Source organism: Blennius ocellaris (genome assembly GCF_963422515.1).
Source record: "Blennius ocellaris genome assembly, chromosome: 16".
NCBI classification, from domain to species: Eukaryota; Metazoa; Chordata; class Actinopteri; order Blenniiformes; family Blenniidae; genus Blennius; species Blennius ocellaris.
In genome coordinates, this window is record NC_137665.1 from 12695743 (window position 1) to 12714261 (window position 18519).

An 18519-nucleotide genomic window follows, 5' to 3' on the forward strand; every position below is an offset into this window, starting at 1 on the left:
ATAGACTATTTATACATTTACTCGTGTACATGTTTTGGTTTTGTAGTCATCTTCCTGGTAGCTATTTTTTTCTTTTCCTGAATTTTTCTCAGTTAGATTTGTATTGGAGTATGTCAAAAGAATGGTGTATATTTATAGCAAAGTTCTAAGCAGTGTGTGCTTAGAACTTTGTGTGTGAACAATGTGGTTTAAAATGCATTTATATTTCGTTTTGAATGCAGTTAAACCGTTAAACATATTGTGGTATTTTTGTGGAGAGATCCTTGTCACGTTTCATAAAATAAAAGATCTAATAGAGTGGAGCTCAGATCTACTCAGATTTGAGTTCATTGGCATGTGGAGGATTTAGATAATGTCTGTTAACTAACCAGCAATGATATCCTGATCTAGTTTAGCAGCCCTCTTAAAAGCCACACGTAAACCTTACATGGTTGAGGATGAACACAGAGAACATTGATTTATTGAGAAGTGTCAAGAATTTGAGAGGGGGACAAAAATACAATTTGATTTTTCTTGGTTAAATAAAAATGGGTCAAATAAGAACAATATGAAAGGATGAACTGATGAGAGAGCGAGAGAAAAACAAACAAACACTAACATGAGTGCAAACAGCACATTTTCTGCACCAGACATGAACAAAAAATACAAATCAGATGAGCTGGTGGGAGAAGGAGGATTTTATCATCGACTGCAGGGCCGTGCTGAAACATGAGGGACTGTACAGCCACACGATCTGACTGTCTTCATGTGGACTGGAACTGCCCTCTGCAGGCCGCCTTTTCTCACAAATTTCTCACACAAACAGTAAAGTAAATTAACTCTATCCATTGGATATTTTTTATAAGCAAGATATAAAGCATTTTATTTTCTGTTAAAAGAATAAATCCATTGGGAACCAAACTGTGAACCAGATGGTTTCAACATTAAGTCAATTCTGGGTGTATTTAGACACTTTCAGGAAACTATAAAACATATAATCATAAGATTTATTGGACAAAGATTTACTGGAATGACTGCTAATTGCAACCATTATCAAAGAAAGAACAGGCCTATTAATCTATGTTCTGCTGCTTTGTCCAATTCAGTGTTGCTATCCCAGTTAATCATGTGCGAAGACACACACACACACACACACACACACACACACACACACACACACACACACACACACACACACACACACACACACACACACACACACACACACACACACACACACACACACACACACACACACACAGCAGGACCACAGACAGGATGTTTTCACTAGAGGTGGTCTCACAGTCTTTCAGATAAAGTGGCTGAAAAAAATCAACTAATAATCAAATGATATTTGAATTTCCATGGACTCACGGTGTCCGCTGACTTGGAAGGAAAACACATTGAAGGAACTGAGAAAGGCATTTTGTACAGTTAAAGTAATGATTGCTGCATGAAAAAAAAAGCTTAATAAAAACAAAGCAAAGCAGGTCCAGTGAATTTAACCTGAAGGTGTTTAGATTAGCTTGAATAACAGATATGTAAAAACATTTTTTTTTAAAACGGCTCCAGTTGCTGTAAGGTCCAATAAAGCTGAGAAATGGCTGTATGAACTCAGATCAAACAGCCATAAGTGCTGAAAACACAGAGCAGTTAACAGAACAGCCCTGCAGTCAGAAGGTCCTCTGCTGCACTACATTATCTCCACCCACTCCACCCCTTTAACTTTAGATAAGCCTTCAATTACACACCATGTGCTGCAAACTGGAGTCACCTCGAATGCCCTCAGTCCTAATACTGAAATCAAATGATAACTAATACTTAATTCAAGTGCTTATATTTCAAATAGGCATTGACTGTCAGATATTACATCATATAATATTTAGGCAATATTGTATTCATCCAATCCAAATTAATTTAAAAAGCACATGTAACGACACCACAGTGGACCAAAGTATACATAAGATGTAAATGTGCACGGTTCACACATTTGTATAAAATAAATAAAATAGGCATACTATACAATAAAACAAATTCAAAATGAGAAAAACAAAAAACATGGGTAATATGAAGGATGTTTAAAAAGATCAGCAAAATGTATTATGATTTTAGGTATTTATAATTATCTAATCTTTTATTTACATTTTCTTTATTTTTTAGGCCTTTTTTTTTTCTTCTTTACAACAAAAAAGTAAATTCTTTAATCAAAAGTGATGTGCATTCAGCCACAGTCCAACCTATTGGTTTTGATGAATACATTTGACAGTATGACTTAAAAAAAGATTAGATTTGGTCCAAAGTAAAGCATTTTATAAGTTGTTTTAAAATGTGGTTCGATTTGTATTGCACACTTTGAACAGATAAAACTGTGTTCTTACTGATACAGAATTTTCTTTTCTTTTAATTCATGTTTTCAGTTTCAGGATGAGCACTTTATTGATATGTAACTGTCTGGAGCTGGAATATTGTGTCTGCTGAAGATTTCAAGGAGTGTGAAAATTAATATTCAACACCTTTAGCCATGCAGCTTGAAGTTTGCATAATGAGAGACTTGGAATCTCCTTTTGATTCTTTGATGCTTTCAAAGTCGCTGTTAAATTTGTTTATCTGTTGAAGCCGCATCACGTCCTTTGGAGTCCATCCAGAATCGCCCAGCCTATCTCGGAGGCTCGGGTGTGCCCATGCCCTGGTTCATGTATAAAAAGCCCCACCGTTTGTACATTGAGCTTACAAAAAACAGTCAAGATGAGTCTCACTGCTAAGGACAAGGATGCAGTCAAGGCTTTCTGGGGGAAAGTTGCCCCCAAAGCCGGGGACATTGGAGCTGATGCTCTCGGCAGGTGAATATGAGTCCAAAGCTGAGATGTTTGGTTCTCCTTGTTGCTTCTCTTGGACTTATTCACTCTTTTTTTCTTTTTCTTTCCCTCCTCCTTCCAGGATGCTGGTGGTGTACCCGCAGACCAAGACCTACTTCTCCCACTGGAAGGACATGAGCCTCGGCTCTGCCCCGGTGAAGAAGCACGGAGGCGCCGTGATGAACGGAGTTGCTGAAGCTGTGTCCAAGATCGACGACCTGACTGGAGGTCTGCTGAACCTCAGTGAGCTGCACGCCTTCACCCTGAGAGTGGATCCTGCCAACTTCAAGGTACTGAATATCACCCTTAATTTAATTTAATTTAATTTAATTTAATTTAATTTAATTTAATTTAATTTAATTTAATTTAATTTAATTTAATTTAATTTAATTTAATTTAATTTAATTTAATTTAATTTAATTTAATTTAATTTAATTTAATTTAATTTAATTTAATTTAATTTAATTTAATTTGGACAGACGTCAACCGGGCGTAATTGAATTTCCAATATTCGCTCATTGAGCGAAAAAAGAGCGTTCACGTTTTAAATCGTCAAATGACCTTCCCTGTGTGCACGGCTCTCTGAGGTGTTTGAAATGTTCTCGTCAGATTCTGGCTCACAACATCATGGTGGTCATGGCCATCCAGTACCCCGGGGACTTCAGCCCCGAGGTGCACGTGTCCATGGACAAGTTCCTGGCCGCCCTGGCTCGCGCCCTGGCCGAGAAGTACCGATGAAGTGCTGCACGTGGAGTACGGAGAGGGTGGACAGCAGGACTCATCGCTCTCACGTTCAATTAAATGTTATTTGCAACTCATCGGTCGCTGTTGTTTGTGTGGTGCATTGAACTCCTCTCGTTCGTAAAAGTGTAAAAAAACAAACAAAAAACTAAACAAAAACAAGAATGAAAGCCAAAAAAAAAAGAAGCAATAAAGCAATGGTGGTAACCTTGAAGATATATGTAGGGTATTGTAAATATTAAACTTTTGTTTTCATATTGGGATTAATTTAGCTTGAAAGTGCTTTCAGAAGTTATCTATCATTTAAACCATTAAAAAAAAAGGCAGGATGAACTTATTTTGATTTCCATACATATATGACACTTATCATAAGTTTCTCTCATCTGAATACAGAAATAATTTATATAACTAAGTAATATCCCACTCATACTTCAAATAATCAAAAAATTAATCTCCGGGGGACTAAATAATAGTTGAATAATAGTTGAAATAAAGTATTCTTTGAGGTTGTGAACAGACAGCAAACAGACTAAATAAAGCAATGTATGCAATGTCAGAAATAAGCAGCGAAAATATCATGTAGAAGATTAATCATGGGGCTGGAAATGAGACATACCTTGAGCCCCCATCAGTTAGAACTGCTGTCCTTCAAGAAATAATGGCCAGTAACCTTTCCCATGTCCAGCAGTGTGTCTGGTGGCTGGCCCTGAGTCTGCATGAGGTACTGTATGTCAGCTAGAAATACAGTAGAACATTACAGGAGAAGTCCACATTGGTTTGTCTGCCGTCTCATAAGCTATGTACAATGATAAGTTAAAAAAAAAAGAAAAAACAAAAGAAAACAAAGTTGTTCAAAATTACCATTTTGTAGGGACAAGCCAGGGAAAAGTAATGCTCCCTGGTACAGATATACAACAATGCAGCCGAGGGACCAAACAGCAAATCAGATCAAACAACAATTAATATATTTTTATATACTCCTTGGACTATCTCCACATGTTTGACTTTATATCCAACTTACTCAACATCAGAACCACAACAACTTCAACGACTATGAAAACCTGACAGAGATCTGAAAGTTCATGTTGGTATGCACATGATTAGTTCACCACTACCAGAGCAGTAACTTACCTGTAAGGAGTCTGGATACAACTGGCAGTTGACAATTTGTGCACCAATGACCTTGACTCGGTCTGGCTCCAGTCTCTGGTCCACCAACATCAGGTTTGCAGGCTTCAAGTCGACATTGATGATATTCACACTCTTGAGGTGGCGGAAGTGCTGATGTGACCTGAAAACCGGTTGTGTCATAATAATAATGACCTTCGCCAACGAAGTTGGCCAAGAAAGTACACACCCGAACTGCATGAATTTTTCAGGGATGATTTGTCATCAAAGAAGATCAGTGTCTGATGCCATGGAGACGCTCCCTGTCAGTGTTTCACACAGTGATGCAGCTGCCTGTGCTACCGACTTAGCATCGTTACGAGCTAATGGCTATCATGCACTCTACCAAGTGCCCGTTGTAGTTTTTAATGTGAGTTTTTAACATAATCTTTAATGTGACTTCCAGTTTGAGAGGTCGGAAGCAGCTCTCCTTCATAAAGTCTATGAGACTTTTGTCTAAACATTCGAATTCCAGGAAAATTGGAATTACAGCAGTTATAATGAGCTTTGGTTTTAAAATGTAACTCAAAACTACATATACACATGCATCTAAAACTAATAAAATGTAATTGGGAAATGAATAAAAGTTGAAAACTAGTAAATAATCAACATCTTTGCCATTTCAGGATTAAAACACCATTAAATCATTCGCACTGCTTTTGTTGGTTTTTTATAATCTTTTATTGTGTGCTTGTAATAGATTGAGATTTATTGTGTTACTACCTGTTGGTTAACTGTGCCATTGACTTATATCAAGCATAGAAGCCTCATTACATGCTGGAGCACAGTCCAGCGTTCAAATAAGAAGCGATAGAATGAAAAAAACAAGGGACGTTCACAAGTGGGTAAAGGAGATGAAAGAATCTAAAGGGTCACTTATTAGAGGAGGTATGTCAGCGGCATGAGCTTCACGACATAAAAAACGAGTGTACAGCTTTTAGTTCCAGAGTGATAACATGATCTGCATGTTCAGGGCGTTCACTCTCACCTTGACATTGACATCTGTGTTGCAGAGTCTAAGTAAGTAATGGGTAGCAGCACATTCTGACTACGGTTTGATGTCTTTGGGGTCCTCCTTGGTGTTTGGGGTCATGACAGTTGGCTACTTTGCATACGATGCCTCTGGAGTTGCACGTTACTATTAGATTCTTCAGAAATGATCAGTCTACGTTGTTTGATTCAAACTTGGTGCAAATTTCAACTAAGAGTAAAATTTTACTGTAGAGGTAAAAAATGAGACACAAAGGCAAAAAATCACATCTTAAAATTTTGCATTATTCTCATATACCTTCAACAATCAAAGAATAAGAAACAATATATTTGATGCTTGCAGTTTTGTTGAAAAAAGTGCAAACTTTTGGATGAAGTGAAAGAAAACTGCATGTGAGGTCCTCTGCTGGAGCTCCTCAGTAGTACTGTCTCTGCAGGGAGGACACCACCACGTTGAGGAACTTCTGAAACGCCGCCTGGGCGTCAGCTGTGAAGTCTTTACCCAGCTGAGCAGCGATCACGATGGTCAGGCAGTCACCCAGGAGCTGCAACACAACACAGCATGCGTGAGGAGAGGGTCTTCATGTCACTCAGTGTGGATAATAACACCACAGTCATCCCTCATAACGTTACCTTGAAGTTTCCGGGGTCCACATGCAGTTCATCAGAGTGCAGCACACTCAGCTCTGCATATGTGGCCTTGATGTCGTCCATGTTCTTCACAGCCTGCTCCAGACCCTGCAGGACCACTTTTCCATGGGCGGCCACTTTCGGGTTGGACGTGATGGCAGCAGCATTGTAGAGGTTTCCAAAGCTACCGAAGTACCTCTGAGTCCAGGGGTAGACCACCAGACACCTGAGGACACACGTGGAAACACCTACAAGTCTCACTTCTGGAGATTTACCATCACAGTACCCAAAGAATTAAAGTAAGGAGCAAAGTGTCACCTGGTAAGAGCAGCAGGACCAACGACACCATAGTCGATCCTGGAGAAGATGTCCTGGATGGTTGCTCGCTCAAAGTCTGTCCATTTCACCATTTTGGCTCTTTGGATTTGTTCCACTTGACCTGTGTTGGTCAGCCGGAGCCACAGGAGGCTTTTATAGGAGCTGTGAGATCCTCCCATGTATGCAGCCGGGTGGAGCTGGAGGTGGGACAACTGTTGGCCAAAGGACATATTTCAAGTAAAAGAAAACCGAGAATGTAATTCTCTAACATTTTAGTGATCAGAAACACATGAACATTTAGATTACTGTTTGTGAACATATTTTCTCTTCTTTTTTATTAATTTCCAGCAACAATTTTTCAGCAGACGCTCAAAGTATTTTTACTTACCACTCGATGTTGTTCATTTATATGTCACATTACAGCTCTTGCAGAACATGAAATAGGTTGGTTTTTAGGTTAAACTACTGCAACTGAAAAATGCATGAAAACATAAAAGGCAGGCTGAAAATTCAAGATGCTTAAGTAATTGCGAATTTGATTAATCTTATTATTAGATTTTTCTGTGATGTGAAAGACTAATTTATTTATTTATTTATTTATTTATTTATTTATTTATTTATTTATTTATTTATTTATTTATTTATTTATTTATTTATTTATTTATTTATTTATTTAGTTGGTTATTTATTTATTTAGTTATTTATTTAGTTATTTCACAAAGATTTGATTTGTTGACATTTGCGATCAGCTTCAGATGAAATCTTTTTCCTTTTAAAAATACATTTTAATAATTCCTTCTTAATTCAGAGATTCTTTCCTTCTAAGATTTAGTAATTTTTTTTGGCATAAATTGCATTTTAGGTATATCCTGAACCGGCAAAATGACTCATCAAAATGACAAAGATATCTGAAACTGGACTTACGTAGGTAGTACACCCCTTTGAATGGTATCAGTGCAGCCCGGTCGGTTCTTATCTGTTGTATAGATATGGGGGAGACCCACCTCTACCTTCTGGTCATCTCAGGAGGGTGTTTATGATAAAAAGGTTTAACTTCACACAGCAGCCTGGAGCTGCAAGTCGTTGTATTTAAAATTTCAAAGTGATAGTCTGTAACAGTCAGAGAGAGGGGCGGGGGAGTTTAATATTTGAACATATTTCAATGAATGATCAATTATCATAGCGTCAAGTATGTTGGTTGCTGGCGTTTGAATTCTAAGTTTCAAGTTTGTAAAGTCAAGAGTTAAATTGTACATGCAATCGTAATAACTTACGAGAAAACACAACTTGTTTCATAACAATCCATGGAATCATTTACTATTAGTGCTGATCCGAATCATAATCAAATTTATAGATACTCATAATGCCATAACTAAGTAGTATTTTAGGTGAAATGTTGTGCCAGTCAATCTTGGTTATTTCTAGGCTTATGTACTAATATTGTGATTTCTTTTAAAACATTTTTTTACTTATTGATCTGCATTTTTTCATCACACTTAAAATTATATATGCTTTATTTTTGGTCTTATATATTTGTTTGAACATTATACATGTAATACACATAAACTGAAGGATATCTGGTTCTCACGTTATGATCACATCTTTTGGATCGCATCCAAACGCACGTGAAGCACAGTGCAGGGGTTGTCCCGGGTGTGCCCGTCCACTGTCGCGTGTATAAAAACCCCTGACGGCTTCTCGGTGCAACCAAGAGATCAAGATGAGTCTCAGCGCTAAAGACAAGGACACAGTCAAAACCTTCTGGACCAAAGTGGCGCCCAAAGCGGCGGACATTGGTGCTGATGCTCTGTCCAGGTAAATACAACTCCACGGCTGATAAATGCTCTCTGTGCTTCATTCTCTCATTTCTAACTCGCCTTTTCCATCGGTGTGTTTCCCCTCCAGGATGCTGGTGGTGTACCCGCAGACCAAGACCTACTTCTCCCACTGGAAGGACCTGAGCCCCGGCTCTGCCCCGGTGAAGAAGCACGGAGCCACCGTGATGTCCGGAGTTGCTGATGCTGTGTCCAAGATCGACAACCTGAGTGCGGGTCTGGTGGAGCTGAGTCAGCTGCATGCCTTCACCCTCAGAGTGGACCCCGCAAACTTCAAGGTACAACAACTGACTTTAAAAACTAGACAAATCAACAAGGATGCATGATGATGATGATTGTTATTATTGCTATTTCGAAAAAGTGTTAAATGTAGTAATTATTCTCTCTTCACAGATCCTGTCTCACAACCTGATGGTGGTCCTGTCCATCCAGTTCCCCAGTGAGTTCACTCCTGAGGTGCACATTTCCATCGACAAGTTCCTGGCTGCTGTGGCTCTGGCCCTGTCTGAGAAGTACAGATGAACTGCAAACAGCAGCATGGAGCTACAGGGAGACTCTCTGTCAGTGTGAATCTCAATAAAAAAAATTATCAAATGCAATGACTTTGTTCTGGTTGTTTGTGACTTGTTTTGTGAGGTACGACTATCCAATCTCGTCAAACTTGAAACTGGAAATGTTGTTAAATATGTAGTTTTGAAAATAAACATATATTTGACTTAAATAAATGGAGACCACAAAAAGTTAAACAGTCAATACATTGTGTAATACACCCGCATTTAGTAGAGCCTACTTGTTGTCTGGCTTACTTTGTGTCAATAAAGGGAGTTTAAGCAAATAAAGTATTTTAATCTATTTCTTTAATAGATCTAAATATATGTTCTGTCTATGTATTCTTTTGAACCTTCAGCGCTTCAATCTTCTCTCCATTAGATAAGCAGGTCCATCACATACAATTTGAATTTAAAGGTTAATAACTTAATTTTCCTAAAAGATAAACTTGCTTTGGTTTGTTTTACTCTTTATTAGCTTTAAAATAATGAATTTCACAATGTATAATGTACACCATGTAATCTACTTTTTACTCATAAATTACACTGAATATGGTTGTGACTAGTTGTTTTTGTTAATTATTTCTGAAACATGTCCATGTCATTTCAAAGATTCGATTGCTGGTCAGCGAAATGTGCTTCAAATGAATTTGGTCAAATTACTTCTATTGGGTGTGCAATTGAAATATGGTTATAAATTAACTGATGGTTTAAGCAGTTTCTAAAATCAATAGTATACTTTTACTTGTGAGGATTGCAACAAAACAAACTGTGAAACTGTACTTTCACAAATTTCCTTTACAATTTCCACTTCTGCCAAAAGTATATGTTGCTGGTCTATTTTACAGAATTCTCCAATCCTGCTTTGGAAAACAAAAACAAAAACAAAAACAACAAAAAAAACAAATGGGTTTAATATTACTTGATTAAACACAAACACAATGCATTTTGGTGCAAAGGGGCTGGAGTACAATTTTAAAATACAATTTTGATGATCCTCTATGAAACGCTGCAAAAACCCTGCCGTCTAGTCTTCGTCATTCATATTCATCCTCACTTATTTGCTTCTCCGTGTCAGTTAGTAAAGATATATCTTTACTCACTTTGACTGTGGCATCAATTATGTCTCAGGTTGGTTCTCAGTGTATTGATAAATCCACTATTGTGATATGATTTCCAGTGAATGAGTTTAAAACAAACAAAGTTATTCATTTTAAAGACCAAGTGAAGTTTCCTGGGTTTAATGGAATTTGGAAGTTTCTAATCCGAAAGGCCAGAATAAACCCTGTGGTCTGTGGTGGGCCACTTTCTGCTCTGGTTTACTCCAGTTTTAGAGCATAAATTATGTTTATTCGGCAATTTGATTTCGGAGGCATTTTGTTCAAAAGTAGGGTTTTACAAATGTGTCCTCTCATTTTTATGCTGTGTTAGTGAATCGATTGTTTAAAATGATTTAAATGATGTTGTTTATTTAAGATTTAAAATTCACACGTCATGATACATTGGTGATTAAACAAATAAACAAATGCCATGTTTACAATGCTTTCAGTTTGATCAATTAATTGTTTTATTTTCAGATGAGTTCAAAGAAAACAGATCATGTGAGGTCCTCTGCTGGAGCTCCTCAGTAGTACTGTCTCTGCAGGGAGGACACCGCCACGTTGAGGAACTTCTGAAACGCCGCCTGGGCGTCAGCTGTGAAGTCTTTACCCAGCTGAGCAGCGATCACGATGGTCAGGCAGTCACCCAGGAGCTGCAACACAACACAGCACGCGTGAGGAGAGGGTCTTCATGTCACTCAGTGTGGATAATAACACCACAGTCATCCCTCATAACGTTACCTTGAAGTTTCCAGGGTCCACATTCAGTTTCTCAGAGTGCAGCACACTCAGCTCTGCATATGTGGCCTTGATGTCGTCCATGTTCTTCACAGCCCGCTCCAGACCCTGCAGGACCACTTTTCCATGGGCGGCCACCTTCGGGTTGGACGTGATGGCAGCAGCATTGTAGAGGTTTCCAAAGCTACCGAAGTACCTCTGAGTCCAGGGGTAGACCACCAGACACCTGAGGACACACGTGGAAACACCCACAAGTCTCACTTCTGGAGATTTACCATCACAGTACCCAAAGAATTAAAGTAAGGAGCAAAGTGTCACCTGGTAAGAGCAGCAGGACCAACGACACCATAGTCGATCCTGGAGAAGATGTCCTGGATGGTTGCTCGCTCAAAGTCTGTCCATTTCACCATTTTGGCTCTTTGGATTTGTTCCACTTGACCTGTGTTGGTCAGCCGGAGCCACAGGAGGCTTTTATAGGAGCTGTGAGATCCTCCCATGTATGCAGCCGGGTGGAGCTGGAGGTGGGACAACACGGAGTTTAACATGAGAAATTATCATGAAGAAACACATGTGCATATTATGACAGATGGTGGAGAAAAATGGGAAAAATATTATTCTTGAACACCCAGTGAAATGTTTGGCCTGATTATATGACTATACTGCTCTTGTACTGTTTCAACAGGGTCCGAGCACTGAAAGTGCAGGAGGAACCTGTTGAAACAGTAGAGACTATTATTATAAATGTTGTGACTAATTTCAAAAACCAAAACATAGAAGCACATGCAATGATTTAATTGTATTTCCTATTATCATCAATTCAGCCTATTAGGGGGGGTTATTTCTTTCTTTATGTATGTATGTATGTATGTATGTATGTATGTATGTATGTATGTATGTATGTATGTATGTATGTATGTATGTATGTATGTATGTATGTATGTATGTATGTATGTATGTATTTATTTATTTATTTGATCATTTTTTCTTTTCTTTTCAGTTTTGGCGTCCCACTTTAACACATTTAATTATTTATTGGCAGTCCACGGTAGCAAAGAGAGATAAATGAATATCTATACTCGTGGAACTTTAATTGCAGACACAACACGTTCACGGCAAATTATGCTCAAATGAATAGAAATGTATCGGTTAATATGCTGACTAGTTGCACAAAATGCATTTTTCCCCAATAATTCAAGAGGAAACGAAATATATCTTGCATGATTGCAAAAACAATTATATAAACATATCTTGGAGAGACTTATAGGACAGCCGAACTGAAAATGGTCAATTGACTTCACTTCTATGGCGCCTTGCAGCTGGGTGAGCAGTCCCAAAGCGCTTTATATCGTTCATTACATTCACACACACACACACACACACACACACACACACACACACACACACACACACACACACACACACACACACACACACACACACACACACACACACACACACACACACACACACACACACACACACACACACACACACACACACACCACGCCACGCCCGAATAAAAAAAGGAATAAATACAATAAAGCACAACAAAATCTATTAAATTAACTAAAAGCTTTTATTTCTGGTGATATTTCAATGTCACTTTGTATTGAGTATTTTATTTACAAGAGACAGTTACATGTGAATAGTCGCAACAGTTTGTTGACTTTCAAAGGGACTTGTAATGTCCAATCATCCTCAGTGAGACGTTTTCACTGGTCAGGATGAGGCTGTTATCTTGAACTCAAATCATGACTTGGTGAAATGTCACTGAGATATGACAAGTGGAGTTGCGTAGGTACTCTGGTTTGAATGGTATCAGTGCAGCGTGGTCGCTTCTTATCAGGCACAGTGATGTGAGGGTCAGCTCAGGGCGTTTCTGGCAACAACGTTAAAGCATTGCAGTGCACATCTCTGGATTTGATGAGACATTTTAAGTGCAGTCAAAGTCTTTTCAGTTCAACGAAATAAATTGGCTCGGTCATGAACCGACTCTTTTCTCAGGTGTGGGACTCTTGCTACCTGGTGAAATCTTGTTCAATGAGTTGTTGGATCCACGATTAATCACATATCCATTTTATTTCAGAGACAGGGCATGTTTGACAAGTTGAGACAGTGTTTTTGCACGAAACTGCTCGGCAAATTATTCCTAATTATTAATGTTTCCAAATATTTAATTTCGCCACAATTTTTAATCAGAATCCACGAGAATATTGATCCCCAATCTGTTATTTCAATAATATGCAGGCAGAGGATCTTGGCTAACAAATCGGTGTTGTTTATTATATTATTTATTTAAATATAAAATACACGAATGTGACCGTAGCTGCACTATTTGATTAAAACGCGCAATTACAACAAAAGAAAGATTGTGCAAGTGTTTGACAACAATTTCACACCCCAACAAACAGACAAGTAAAAGGTATCAGTGTGAGTACATTTGATATGATCCTTGTTGCAGGAGGAATAATCTGTCATCATAAAACAGTGAGAGTTTCTGATGCCCTTGGTGCGCAAAATTGGAGGAACCCCCCGAAAACTTTCACTGCACATTGTCATAACTCATTCAAACAAACAATAAACAGAATAAATCTTAAAGGATTATAGAGATTTATTTAACGCACCATGCGTTATTAACACATTTTATTAAAGTAGAATTAAATGTCACTTTCAGTGAAATCGATGTGTTTCACGTTTTATCTTCACTTTAAATATTATACCAAACTCTGTAGAGTGCTTAGGTATTAAATATGTATATATAATGACATAAACTTGAATGTGGATATGAGGTTCCTACAACTTGTTTGAAAAGAGCGTAACTGACCAAAATCTGATATTTTCCTCTAATAGCTAAAATTATTTTAAACACGAAAGGTGTCTCTCGAACCAAGCCTTTTACTGTCCTGGAATTTCTGTCTTTGAACAATAAATGTAAGAGAAGAAATGCTCAAAACAGGACCGAACAAACGTAGAGATGTTTGGCTTCGGTTCTCTTGAAAATTAATTTGAAAGACACATGAAAACGTCTAATATTATCATTTTCCTGAGGAAGCGATAAGTTGTTGATCATTAGAAAGTAATTAGACGCAGCGTCTGACAAAAGTTCGTCACTCAAAAACAAAAACAAAAACAAAAACAAATATATAAAACGGAAAGTCAACGTGTTATTTTTTGTTTGTTTTTTTTAACTTTTCTTGCAGCACAAAATGATACAATCTCATTGTGAAAGTAGATCGACATTTTTTCCCGCCGTGGTTGAACATCTTTTTACTCATTTTTGGAGAAATTACTCTGAAGACTGCTGAATGGAGAGTTTGCACCTTTGAGAAATTAATTATAGACTGTTTTTGCTTAAAGGTGACAATTTAAAAAAAATATATATATATTTTTTTTATTATTAATTTAATTGAAGGATTCACTCCAGGTTTTTTATTTTATTGTGTTGAAACAAACAAACGGTGAAAACGTGTTTAAAATCGAACCGGAATACATTTTTATTGTTTTTCAAATCCAAGAGTGTCAACAGGGATAAATGCATCAAAGTATATATATTTTTTCCAGTCTGATATATATAGTAAAATATGGATTTAAACTTGCACATGTTCCTATATCTCATGTCGGATAAAGCAGGTGGTTTGGGGTGCAGCCTATCTCTGAAGGGTGTGCCCGTCCACTGGCACGTGTATATAAACCCCTCGCAGCTTCTCGACTTCAAACCAACAATCAACCAAGAGATCAAGATGAGTCTCAGCGCTAAAGACAAGGACACAGTCAAAACCTTCTGGACCAAAGTGGCGCCCAAAGCGGCGGACATTGGTGCTGATGCTCTGTCCAGGTAAATACAATTCCACGGCTGATAAATGCTCTCTGTGCTTCATTCTCTCATTTCTAACTCGCCTTTTCCATCGGTGTGTTTCCCCTCCAGGATGCTGGTGGTGTACCCGCAGACCAAGACCTACTTCTCCCACTGGAAGGACCTGAGCCCCGGCTCTGCCCCGGTGAAGAAGCACGGAGCCACCGTGATGTCCGGAGTTGCTGATGCTGTGTCCAAGATCGACAACCTGAGTGCGGGTCTGGTGGAGCTGAGTCAGCTGCATGCCTTCACCCTCAGAGTGGACCCCGCAAACTTCAAGGTAGATCTCATTTCAATTCGACAACCAACTTTACAAACTCGAAAATTCAACAAGGATGCATTATTTTCTATTTAATAATCTAAAAATGTTAAATAATTGTTTTCTCTTCACAGATCCTGTCTCACAACCTGATGGTGGTCCTGTCCATCCAGTTCCCCAGTGAGTTCACTCCTGAGGTGCATATTTCCATCGACAAGTTCCTGGCTGCTGTGGCTCTGGCCCTGTCTGAGAAGTACAGGTGAACTGCAAACAGCAGCATGGAGCTGCAGGGAGACTCTCTGTCAGTGTGAATCTCAATAAAAAAAATTATCAAATGCAACAACTTTGTTCTGGTTGTTTATGGGATCCTTTAAGTTCAGCTTTGCTCAATGTCACACAAAAATGTTACACTAATATCAAGCAACTTTAAACAATTGTTGTTGTTTTTTTTACATATTTCTCACAAAATGGAGTGACATCTTAAATAATTAAAAAAACAAATATATAATTAAGTACAAGAAGAGCTTATAATCCGTATCTGAATGACTTCTTCTATTTACAGGAACATATTAATAAAGTATTTCTCTTCTCTTCTCTTCTCTTCTCTTCTCTTCTCTTCTCTTCTCTTCTCTTCTCTTCTCTTCTCTTCTCTTCTCTTCTCTTCTCTTCTCTTCTCTTCTCTTCTCTTCTATTCTATTCTGTTCATTATGACTGTTGTAATGCATTTTGTCCCTTTTACATGAGTACTGTTAAAACAATTAACATAACATCTACAAATGATGTCAACATATGAACTCCAGAAACTATTGATTAGTTATATTCTTTGAAATTTTAAGGCTTTTTTAAAAGTGTGATGATTAACCTTCTAGTCTGTCTTGTTATTTGCAAATAGATGGCATAAAAACACAGGAATACAACTGTAGGAATAATCTACATAGTTTTACCAGTGAAAAAAAAGATTGTCTGAAATATTATTTAGATTTTGCAAGTTTGTTTGTGAAGCTTGATTAACTTGATGAACTTTTGTCTCCTACAAATAGGGTCGATAACAGACAAAACAAGCATCTTGAGGGGAAAAAAACATCACTTATGGAAGGAATTTCCTCTCTTGGGTTTAATACAGTGAGATATAACTAAAGAAATTAAATAAATAAAGCTATTTATCATTTTCTTCTAAACAGACTTGACTGATGAAAATTGCTTAAAAATATAAAATAGGTGAGCCATATATGGTTACTGAAAAAATTATCAAAAATCTTCAGCATGTAAACAAAAACGTGACAAACGACTAAAAACTTCTTTTTTTTAAGGTGGTATGTTTGATCAATAAGGTTTTGAGAAGGTATACACTCGTACTGTCACATACATTTCATGAAAAGATAAAATATTTTACTCCAACTTTGTAGAAGAGAGCATATAGTGTAAATATTGACTTTATTATACTCCAATATGTATTTGTACCCAAGAGATTATTCATAGAAACACTCAAAGTAGCTCTCTAAGAGATAAAACACACACGCAAACATATTTCTGTTGAATTAAAGAAGTCAACATCAAAGCAGCATTGGGATTAAAAATGAAAAAGCGGATGATTGAAATTACATTTGGCTTTTATCATTGTTAAATTTTAAATAAAAACTACAATGAAACCTCTGTGTTTGTGCTAATCAGTATTTTCATTTTTGTTTTTCAAACACAATTCCTCTTATATTTAGGACTTTGAAAAAAAAACCAACAACTATCATTTCAAATAATGGTGCTCATGACCAAACTTTTGATTGTTGGACGAGACACAGAAAACAGAATTCACACCATGTGACTGGTTTAACTTGAGGACAGAATGAAAATCAATGAAGAGAGGGATATACTGCATGTTGATTAAAATAATGTATTTATTTATAGCATTTGTTGTGATATGACCGAAAACATATCATGTGAGGTCAAATTCACCCAGAAAAACTGAACAGATGTTTTTCCTAGAGTGCAAAACATATTTTATTAATCATTCTGTTGATCTTAGAGCATGATCAAACCATCTGAAAAAAGAAACCCCCACATTAATTTATATTACACTTTATCCCTTTCTTGTCTCCTATACACAGTGGGGGAATTAACTACATGATCCCCTCCTGAATTTGCAAGTTAGCCCTCTGTAAGTATGCAATGTATGTGGTCTGTGAACTAAAACTGACAAGGAAGAGAGTGCCTGGTGATTAAAACAATGTATTTATTTATAGCCATTTGTTATGATATGGTGAAAGACCAAAAACCGATCATGTGAGGTCCTCTGCTGGAGCTCCTCAGTAGTACTGTCTCTGCAGGGAGGACACCACCACGTTGAGGAACTTCTGAAACGCTGCCTGGGCGTCAGCTGTGAAGTCTTTACCCAGCTGAGCAGCGATCACGATGGTCAGGCAGTCACCCAGGAGCTGCAACACAACACAGCATGCGTGAGGAGAGGGTCTTCATGTCACTCAGTGTGGATAATAACACCACAGTCATCCCTCATAACGTTACCTTGAAGTTTCCGGGGTCCACATGCAGTTCATCAGAGTGCAGCACACTCAGCTCTGCATATGTGGCCTTGATGTCGTCCATGTTCTTCACAGCCCGCTCCAGACCCTGCAGGACCACTTTTCCATGGGCGGCCACCTTCGGGTTGGACGTGATGGCAGCAGCATTGTAGAGGTTTCCAAAGCTACCGAAGTACCTCTGAGTCCAGGGGTAGACCACCAGACACCTGAGGACACACGTGGAAACACCCACAAGTCTCACTTCTGGAGATTTACCATCACAGTACCCAAAGAATTAAAGTAAGGAGCAAAGTGTCACCTGGTAAGAGCAGCAGGACCAACGACACCATAGTCGATCCTGGAGAAGATGTCCTGGATGGTTGCTCGCTCAAAGTCTGTCCATTTCACCATTTTGGCTGTTTGGATTTGTTCCACTTGACCTGTGTTGGTCAGCCGGAGCCACAGGAGGCTTTTATAGGAGCTGTGAGATCCTCCCATGTATGCAGCCGGGTGGAGCTGGAGGTGGGACAACTACTTTATCTCAATCATACTATGACAAGTGTTCAGTTGTATCAAATCTAACAAACCGTTTGTAGTAATGAATCATTTTTTCCTCCATTGTCATGAAAAAAGTTGGGTTTTTTCATGGATATTGACACGTGAAGCACTTTTAGTTTTTTCTTTAATTTGTGTAACCAAAATTACCAAAGACTGATTATATTTCAATTCAGCTTTAATCTATAAATAAATTTATTTTATCGTCTTTCTTTCTCTTGATTTAACCTTTGCACATGAAGTTATGTGAGAAATCATTTGAGGAGATATATTACTGTAATGAAATGAACAAATCAAGATGAAATGGTAAATATAAACACTAATGAAAGATAATCTGACAATTTTATAATGTAGCTATTCATGCAGCTATTCATGCATTCATGAGTTGATTTTTTTTATTGTTTTAATGAAAAAATGAAATGAAATGTGTGTGTGTGT

At 37.8% G+C, this 18519-nt stretch overlaps 6 protein-coding genes across 6 annotated transcripts; 3 read left to right on the plus strand and 3 right to left on the minus strand.

Annotated features, from left to right (window-relative positions):
* The first annotated feature begins 2685 nt into the window (after positions 1 to 2685).
* Positions 2686 to 3652, plus strand: LOC308141603 (hemoglobin embryonic subunit alpha-like). Its single transcript, XM_080511808.1, has 3 exons — positions 2686 to 2819; positions 2917 to 3124; positions 3444 to 3652. The coding sequence occupies exons 1-3, from the start codon at positions 2725 to 2727 to the stop codon at positions 3570 to 3572; spliced, it is 432 nt and encodes a 143-aa protein (XP_080367934.1). The 5' UTR covers positions 2686 to 2724; the 3' UTR covers positions 3573 to 3652.
* A 2496-nt stretch (positions 3653 to 6148) lies between these two features.
* On the minus strand, positions 6149 to 6784 carry LOC308141602 (hemoglobin subunit beta-like; the record flags this gene model as incomplete). The annotated part of the gene is made up of 3 exons (XM_080511807.1): positions 6681 to 6784; positions 6366 to 6588; positions 6149 to 6277 (listed from the first exon to the last, which is right to left on the minus strand). Exons 1-3 carry the CDS (start codon positions 6770 to 6772, stop codon positions 6149 to 6151), a joined length of 444 nt encoding a protein of 147 aa, XP_080367933.1. The 5' UTR covers positions 6773 to 6784.
* A 1610-nt stretch (positions 6785 to 8394) lies between these two features.
* LOC308141606 (hemoglobin embryonic subunit alpha-like) lies at positions 8395 to 9037 on the plus strand (the record flags this gene model as incomplete). Its single annotated transcript, XM_080511813.1, has 3 exons — positions 8395 to 8495; positions 8586 to 8793; positions 8909 to 9037. The coding sequence occupies exons 1-3, from the start codon at positions 8401 to 8403 to the stop codon at positions 9035 to 9037; spliced, it is 432 nt and encodes a 143-aa protein (XP_080367939.1). The 5' UTR covers positions 8395 to 8400.
* Positions 9038 to 10687: 1650 nt separating this feature from the next.
* LOC308141607 (hemoglobin subunit beta-like) lies at positions 10688 to 11323 on the minus strand (the record flags this gene model as incomplete). The annotated part of the gene is made up of 3 exons (XM_080511814.1): positions 11220 to 11323; positions 10905 to 11127; positions 10688 to 10816 (listed from the first exon to the last, which is right to left on the minus strand). The coding sequence occupies exons 1-3, from the start codon at positions 11309 to 11311 to the stop codon at positions 10688 to 10690; spliced, it is 444 nt and encodes a 147-aa protein (XP_080367940.1). The 5' UTR covers positions 11312 to 11323.
* Positions 11324 to 14635: 3312 nt separating this feature from the next.
* On the plus strand, positions 14636 to 15285 carry LOC308141604 (hemoglobin embryonic subunit alpha-like). Its single transcript, XM_080511809.1, has 3 exons — positions 14636 to 14736; positions 14827 to 15034; positions 15148 to 15285. Exons 1-3 carry the CDS (start codon positions 14642 to 14644, stop codon positions 15274 to 15276), a joined length of 432 nt encoding a protein of 143 aa, XP_080367935.1. The 5' UTR covers positions 14636 to 14641; the 3' UTR covers positions 15277 to 15285.
* Positions 15286 to 17313: 2028 nt separating this feature from the next.
* On the minus strand, positions 17314 to 17937 carry LOC308141794 (hemoglobin subunit beta-like; the record flags this gene model as incomplete). Its single annotated transcript, XM_080512018.1, has 3 exons — positions 17314 to 17442; positions 17531 to 17753; positions 17846 to 17937. 3 exons carry the CDS (start codon positions 17935 to 17937, stop codon positions 17314 to 17316), a joined length of 444 nt encoding a protein of 147 aa, XP_080368144.1.
* Between the last annotated feature and the right edge of the window lie 582 nt (positions 17938 to 18519).